General features: G+C 29.5%; 1 protein-coding gene across 1 annotated transcript in view; it reads right to left on the bottom strand.

Annotated features, from left to right (window-relative positions):
• The window catches only part of LOC113370767 (segmentation protein cap'n'collar), a 49625-nt gene extending 41399 nt beyond the window's left edge, over positions 1-8226 (bottom strand). Inside the window, exons 1-3 of the mRNA XM_026611456.1 lie at positions 8110-8226; positions 7755-7867; positions 7396-7495 (exon numbers count right to left, since the gene is read on the bottom strand). Of these exons, the coding sequence (XP_026467241.1) occupies positions 7396-7495; positions 7755-7867; positions 8110-8143 (247 nt within the window). The 5' untranslated portion in view covers positions 8144-8226. The remainder of the gene's footprint in view (positions 1-7395; positions 7496-7754; positions 7868-8109) is intronic.
• Positions 8227-9044: the final 818 nt, after the last annotated feature.

The raw sequence follows: 9044 nt of genomic DNA, 5'->3' as shown, positions 1-9044 counted from the left end.
GTATAAGAGTCCACCATTGAAGACTCGATGGCTAAGTTATACATATGAAAATTTTAGATAAGTAAGATTTTAAAAAATCCCTTAGATTCTAATAAGTATCCACACTATACAAGCCTAAAACTCCTAAATAGTATCTAAAAAATCTATTTTGATTTCAAAATTAATGCAGTATTTTTTTTATTAGTTATCTTTTCAATGTTTATCTTTCGCGTGTTTGATATAATTTTATCTATACACATTTATCGTTAAAAATAAACAATAAAAATGGAGCGATAACATTTTCTTCATAATTATATATTTTCTATTTTTAGCAATTTATTTGTGTCAAATGATAGGATAAAAGTAAACTCTATTTACTAAAAGGTACTCTATTTTCTAAAAACATTTAATTAGTACAAGCATATTCTTCAGTACTGATTGTAGGTACTTTGATTTATAAGTGTAGACCAAAATGTTAAAAAATTATAAAAAAATAATAATATTTATGTAGAGGACACATGTGGTATCACAACGGGAAAATAAAATTTATATAATGATTGTATTGTATAAATTCTACGTATTACAAACAAATGACTTCTACTTCAATAATATTTTTAAGTCATCATCTACAATATTGTGAAAACATACATCTATCGCACCTATAAAATAGGAATATTTAGATGAGTAATACTATAAAACACGTGTACTATGACAAATAACCGGTATTGAAATTACGAGGTAGGTATTAGCGACGTGTTACTCATAATGGAAGTTATTAAAAATCTGTGATTTACATTATTATTGCACAATATTCATCCACTACTGAAGAATTTATTTATGTTAACTAAGGATTTTATAAACAAACATAAACTTTTAAGTAAACAATTTGGGTTTGTTCGTGGTAAGAGAGAAAATATAAATCCTAATATCATTTCGAGTGAAAATAGCCTCACAGGACATTGCTGTTTATATATCACATGACTATTAGTAAGTAATATTAGTCTCATTAAAAAGAGAATACAACCACTGGGTTGCATTCTAATAATACTAGGTTGAGAAATGACCATAGCAATTAACATAAGGATGTTCTGATTACTATTCATATTTTTTTAAAAATTAATTTAAGGAGTGCGTCCGTTAATCAAGTGAGGGTTTTAGAGGGAGAGGAGCTTGACAAAAAATCACAAAATATCACGTGGGAAGGGAGTGGTCTAGTAAGATATGAAGTGTATTTATTTTTTACCTGAATTTTCAAAAAATTAAAAATTTTAATACAAATTAATTTTCGTGGATTCGAAAAATTCGTTCTAAAAATTTTGCATAACTAAAAATACACATGATGTTTGGTGGGGCAGGAGGGGTAAATTTAAATATTACGACGTATCACTAAAGGTGAGAGGTGTTCCAAAATCCCTGAAAAATCGATCACGTAATTAATGGACACCCTTTAAATAGAACTTTCATTGTTAATCAGATAACTAAGTCTTTCCAAGGTTTCCTTGATAATACCCTATTTTATTTTGAATACTATGAAAGTAAGAAATAAATGTATACGATTAAATTCTACAAGAAATATGTTGCTTGTTAATTTATATGCAAATTATGTAAAAATCTAATATTATGTTTCATATTATTATAAACATACAAGATGTGATTAAATATTCATTTTACATTTTCGTAATATTGAACTGATACGGTTTCTATATTACTAATTAATAATTTAATTAGGTCGCTATTCGAAACTTTCCAGTAATAAATAATCATTATAAAAATAAATAACAAGCGGTATTTATGAGAATATGATGATAAGTTAATACACTTACTTCTAAACCTTAGGTATAATTCTAAATTTATGTCCAAAGGCAGTGCATTATCACCGTTAATCAAAGGCAACGCACTTGAAAAATATTCCGGCGTTCCAAAACTGTTCACTGCACAAAACATTGTTACAACTAATCAATTTTCACAATAAAACCAGATAAAACCACGTAATCACACCATCACAAATATTCCAGGAAAGAACAAGTGTATATATTAATCATAAGTCATTTGTTATTAGACAGCGCGTCGCAATTGCTCTTCAAGAAGAGCCCCCATACCGCACGCGGTGACACAATCCGCAGTGGAACACCTCCGTGAATTAAAATCGCACTATCATTTCCTGCATTGGACTGAAAATAAATATTCCGAATTCCGTTACAAATGCTTTGTGTTACGGCTAGTCAAATGCTCCGTCAGCATAATACTGATGTACGATGTAAGTAGGTACATCGATAGTTGCGACATTAAAATTCGCGCGCTGTTAATCGGCTAAAATCTCCGATCGAATTGAATTGTAACGTATCGCGAGGCGGCCGGCTGCCTCGGGGAGGACGGGCGCGGGCGACATTTCCTTGGAGGAGATTGATATATTGGCGCCAACGATGATATGCAAGGATGAAATCAGAAGTGTTTGGTTTTGAAAACATATTGAACTATTTTTGAATAATATCTATTACAACTATGTTACAAACGATTATTGATAAATGAAGTGACTTGTGAACTTGAGTACATAATAATAAAAGTCATAGACTTTTGAAATATCGTAGCTGAATGAAAGATGTCGTACTACGAGTAAAGTTCTTCAAGAACTTCAAAATTATACTCAAGCCCATGATTTAAATAAATTAAACTAATAAAAACACATGGAGCAAATTAGCTCCAATATAGACTAAAGGTGCTATGACTTTTTACATAGAACAAAAAAGTGAATCTAAAATACTGGTATCTGATAAAATTATTATTGAAGTGTTAAATATTGATTTTTAACCGCCTAATCAACGAAACCAAATTAAATCAAAATATTAATAAAAGCGTTTCAAAGCAAAATTGTGAATTTGACAATAAGAAATATTTCTGGAAAAGCTCTCCAAGACATATGAGTAAAGTATTACTAAGGTGTGGAACCTCTACAACGACTTTTAATTTAAATTAGTTTCTATAAACATTTAGTAGACAAACTAATTATTTCGACATTTTATTTCAAATGCAGATGGGAGTTATATTTTAAATATTTTAAATCAGACCATCAGTGGCAAAACTGAGAAGTTCAAAATTAGAGATTTGAGTTCAAAATTCGCTTTCTATTAAAATTTAATTAAACAAGCTGAATTTTCAAACAGAGTCATGGAAATATAATTTGAATACAAATACTAGCAAATCATTCGTGGTATGTATTATAATTATAATTCCAAGTGGCACTATCGCTGCATGTATAACATCATTAACTTTGACACTAATAAAATAAACTTATCTCTGAAACAAATTTGTATTGAAATTTTTCCATTCACAGATGATATTTATTAACAAAACAACGATATATGAGAATTTAATTAAATCGCTCGAAAAAAGATAAAAAAAATTTGCAAAATTTCTAGAATGTAGAAAATATTGGATTTATCTTTAAATTTGTGCGAGATAATTTCGACTGGCAACCATATGACAATTTTCGATTTAATTATCAGTAAATTATCGTTTTCAAGAATCGTACGTTGATGAAGATAAAAAGCTAGGTTGATTTTTTATGGCAAAATTATTTTTATAGTCATTAATTTTAATGCATTTCGTGTAATGATTTATGATAGACTTTTAATGATTGTGATTCAATGATTTGTAGACGTCACAGAAATGACTCAATGTAAACGAGACATAATATTAAACAAGATCAACAAATAGCCATAACGTTAGATGGAACACATGCACGTAGAAAAATATACTACAGAAAAAAAATCATTATAGTGATAGGTCGTAAAAATTTGAACAATGAATATAGAAAATGTAATAATTGTAAATGTTTACTAGATAAAATTGATTACATATGTAATGTTGTTTAATCGATGATCTTATCAAATCTTTATTTTTATGGTGTTCACACATATCATGAGTTCTTCCAGGAATCATTTATATCGGTTCAATGTTACGAAATATTAAATTAATAAAAAAAAATTGAATTGCTTCATTTCGATTGCTCTAACAAATTTGTACTAACTCTTATTGCAAGTCAATAGACTTTCGAAGTTGAGTTGTTTTTGATTAGCCTTTATATTTTTTTTATTTGATTTTTCCAAAGTTTAGGAATAAGCCTATAGAATCAATAATTATACTATTATAATTATTATTATCATGAACGTCACTGCAAAAAATGTTGCATACATATATAAAACTGCGCAACAATCTTGCACGTATTATCATGTGATAAGACAATTTCTTGGGGCTTGCCTTTATACAGTGTCAATATTTGATAATTTATCAAAGTCTTCTTTGCTGTATTTGGATATTAACCGCATACATTTAATACCAATGCAAATAGAGAAAATCTTAAAACGGAAATTATTATATATGTAAGATATGAAATGCATATTATTATGATTGTGAGATTAACAGAAAATTACAAAAAACGTCATAAACCGTAATATTTGTGAAGCCTCACAATTGTTACCATAAAATTCCTTAAAAACCTCCAATCTTATTCATCTCATACTCTATATTTGTGGTACAATGTTGCTCATAAATGGAAAATACTATGAATATTCAAAATCAGTGCTGATTTCATATTCCAAAATGAAAAAAGTTTAAACAAAAACAGAATACTAATATTAGTTCTTAAACTCAGCTCATAGACTCACAAGATGATCAATTTTCATTTCATGATATGTTAAAAATGTATATATTAATTATTATACGTTAATTATTCTCAACAATATAATAGTATTTTATAAATATGCTAATTGATCTAAAATTAAATACAGATATAAAATAAACACCACCTTGACCTAGCACAAACTGCGCTGTTAAAGAATATAAAAGTTCATAATCCAAAATTCGTTTTTAATTCGACTAAGATGTTTATCATTTAATAGAATTAGAACACTGTAGTTTGAATAACAAAAATATTTTCTAAATATAGCAACTTTACAAAACCAATAAAAAATAAATAGAGGAATCAGCAGTATCAACTAGCAATTTTTCAAGAGGATAAATAAAATAATTATATCAAGAAATTTGAGGCTATTTTTAAACATATATTTATAAGTAAACAATAACTAGTTTTGACGTCCTTATTACCATCTTTTAATTTGAATTTTTAATACATTGTTGTACTGAATAGTCGTTATAAAACTTATCGTACAAGTTCAATAAAACAAACGATTTGAAAAATTTTCCAGGACAAAAGTAACAAAAAAGCGTAAGAAATTTTTAAATGAATCTTGTGCTAATTGATTCTCAGTACTCACCATATTAATTTTTGACTGTATTTTTCATTTCAACTTAAATTTTGTGAGTATGTCAGGTACAAAGTGCCTACGCGTATTATCGAAGATCATAAATATATTAACGTATGATTGCCTAACGTACTATGACAGTGCAAAGTGCGTCGATAACAACACATTGATTGAAATATATAATACTCCTAGTTATTTTCCAATAATTAATAACAAACATGCCACTAGTACTACAGATTAAAACGATTAAAAATATATTGTCTATGAAATATGCTGCAATGAGGGTACCCATCTTGGTAACTGATACAGACTCTAGTTTAGTTCTCTATGGATAATTATTCCAAGATATTTGAACAGGTATTTCCATGATAAATAATTTCCATGGTATCCCATGGGAATATTCAAAAAATTAATTTAATTTTTTTTGAAAATTTCTAAATACCCTACTTAAAATTATTTGCATAACATTCGATATATTTGTATCTGATATACTCTACATTTTTTAAGAAAGCGTCATATACATTGTTGAAGTGTATTACATAAGTGCATTGCAAATAGTATTGGCACTCTTTTCGACGTACATAAATAACATATCTGGTTCGCTCACAACAAGACATAATGCTAATTTTTAAGATAAACAGTAAGTAACGAAATCCTACAATTTCATAAAAATACATTTTTAATTAACAATTATGTACAAAATTAAACATAGTTTGCTATTTAATTTTATGATGTCTATTTATTTATTCAATCGGATGGTACGCATTTCGTCATAACATTATAATCATGGTGCCGCTCATATATTTAAAATAAACGTTCATCACGTGAATTTGTAGCCACGTGACTAAAATTAACGCACATATGATCCGTGATCCATCGCGCTGTTATAATACAACTAGAAATACTAAATAAATGTAAATAAATAGCATTTATCCAAAAAGCCGTTAAAAATAGAGACAATTTGCATAAATTTTGCAGTTATAACTTACCCCTCAAACGAATACATCGTTGCACAACATACAATTCGTTTTCCTGCGGACTAGAAAATACATCACTGAAAACTGCACACTTTTCAGGTGTTTGAACCGATTTTGTCAATTCAAATGCACATATTAGCTATTATTTAATAAGTACGGTTTTTAACGAAGGCAAACGCGTTAAACACTGTGCATTGATATTGTATATTTAACGCCGAAGAGCAGCGAGTGATTATAGTAAATCTAATGAGTCAGCATTAAAAATAGTAAACATTCATTACACAACTCCTCATACAATGATATGAGAAGCGCGCGTGTTACATTGCGACACCTACACACAATTCTCATCGCGCTGGCAAAATAAATAGACTAGGTTAAGCATTGCATCGAATGCGATCACTGAATTACCATAATTTTGCCTGATAATAAATGTGCAAACATTATATTACCAAGTCAGGTTTATGCAAATTCACATATTCGATACATTAAATTTCATTCAAAGGCGATTCAACATGATTTGAAATATTGGATTTGAATCATCAGTTTGCTTCAAGTTGGAAACGTTCGATGGCAGCACGGATTCAGAACTCGTAGTGAAATCATTTCTATTATAAATATCTCGCACAGGTGTAAATATAGATAAAAGGAGCGATGACGTCGACCAGGAGATTTCACCTGTACAATTCGCCGTATGAAAGAAAAGCTACTATCCTTACTAGAACCACCTGAGACGTAACAAACATGCCTCGGGTAATAGGGGTTATCACAATCATAAATTTTTCCATAACCCGGTCCAAATTGATTATACATATTATAATTTTTAAAACATTATCAAATATTATATTTTTCAAAAATAATATGTAATGATTTTATGTCGATGCCGGAAATTATCTTAAACGTACTCAAATATTTCTAGAGAAAATATGGATAAAAATTGAACGAAGTGAAATTTGGAAGGCATTTTACGTAAACTTACATTTTTAATTTTAATTAATTGATTGCTAAATAATCTCGTATCAGGCATTGTAGAATAAATCATTACAACGACTAATCATATTTGGAATTCGAACCAATTTTTCATATCATAAAAGATATATTAAAAACTACACCTGGCCATAAGCAACACGAGTTGCTGCTGAAATATTTCAAAGCAAATAAACTGAATATTGCCTCTTTACCTTCATTTACTGCCATGTCCATTAATTGCAAGTCTTCATCGTTCAAAATTGAATTTAAAAACCCATCCGTTGTCTGGTTCAGGCCGTCGATAGAAGAATTCTTAAAAATAAGACAAGTATTTAAATAACTTAGTGAACATGTGTAACAATAACGCAAATTCTATCAAGATCACATTAGTGTCTTAAAAATAAATTGCAAATCATTGTATCATAAAATTATCAACTGTACTACAAATGTGTAGTTTTAAACTATTTCGTGCATTTTGCATTTTGCAAACTATTTTGTGCATTTTGCATTAAAATGTATTATGAATGAAAATAATAGTGAATTATTAGTAAAAGTTTATATAAATATTTACCTGGTAATACAACATGTCAGCTCCCTCAGATTTATAACTGCCAGCAATCGCTTCAGCTTCACTTGCATTTGTGAGATGCATCGAAGAAGTTACAGCAGATCCCAAATTAGGCCCTATAACAATAATTTTTTAGTAAAACTGGTAATCGATATCAAATATTATGATCATAAGTATTTCTTTCTTCTAATTAATATTGTGATTGTAAGTACTTTTGTCAAAATGATATATATCATTAAATATTGGTTGCATGCCAACTTTATATTCATAAAAACCGAAGTTTAAAACCACTTATTGTTGCTAATATTAATATAATTGCATTTTCATAATATCTAAAGTAATAAGAATTTTAATTTACCATATGAGACAGGTCCAGGATTCAAATCCCCCATGGGAGGTGCAAGCGTGGCATTGTGCAGCAGTACTCCACCAGGCGGCAAATGATATCCTGTGCTATTCGCCGTTCCATTAGCATTCGGACTTGAAAATGCTGAATAGGCTCCGGCATGGTGAGGCGTCGCCTGATGCGGGTGATGTTGACCTTGCAAGTGACCGTGCGGGTGATATCCTCCGGCAGACTGGTCGGAAAGGTGAGCTGGAGCGCAGGACGGCGGTGCTGGGCCGCCCAGGAACGAACTGGCAAAGTCCTGCCAGCGCTGCTCCATGGACATGCTGCGCGATATCGGCATTCGCGGCTGGAAAAATAAATTCATCAATAAATGAAAAAAAACGTAAAAATAGATATATAAGATGTTCGATTACAATAAACTGTATTTGTATATAATACGTGCAAAAATGTAGTTTAAAATCATTCCTATACACAGTATCAAGATCAGCATATTATAAAAGGTTAGTGAGATTTTCTTAAACGTTGTAGCAAGTGAAATAATTTCATAATACTAAGAAAAGTTTTTTAAATTATATCATACTACGTCTTCTTGAGCAATTAATATGTCCCTACCTGAACTGATACTATTTCAAAATATTTTATATCGATTACTTAATAGAATTGTATAATTCACCTATAAAGTACAAATGTACAAAACCAGTTTTCTTCTTAAAGGTGTAATTAAAACAGACACGAATCTTGCCAAGGTCAATTGTTAATATCTCATAGATAGACATTAACTACCTTGTAGTTGGTACCGGGAATATAATAATTATGATTTATTATTGAAAAATCAGTTTTTTTGATATGTTGATAATCACCGATTTTTTCACAGTTTATAGGCCACGAATCTCTCACACCATTTTGACAGCATTATAAATTAGTATGGCTATATTACCAAGATG

This window comes from Ctenocephalides felis, unplaced genomic scaffold (genome assembly GCF_003426905.1).
Source record: "Ctenocephalides felis isolate EL2017-DRISC unplaced genomic scaffold, ASM342690v1 CF-g0.4_SCAFFOLD_01492, whole genome shotgun sequence".
NCBI classification, from domain to species: domain Eukaryota; kingdom Metazoa; phylum Arthropoda; class Insecta; order Siphonaptera; family Pulicidae; genus Ctenocephalides; species Ctenocephalides felis.
The sequence above is the reverse complement of the archived record's forward strand: the minus strand, read 5'-3'. Positions and strand labels throughout refer to the sequence as shown.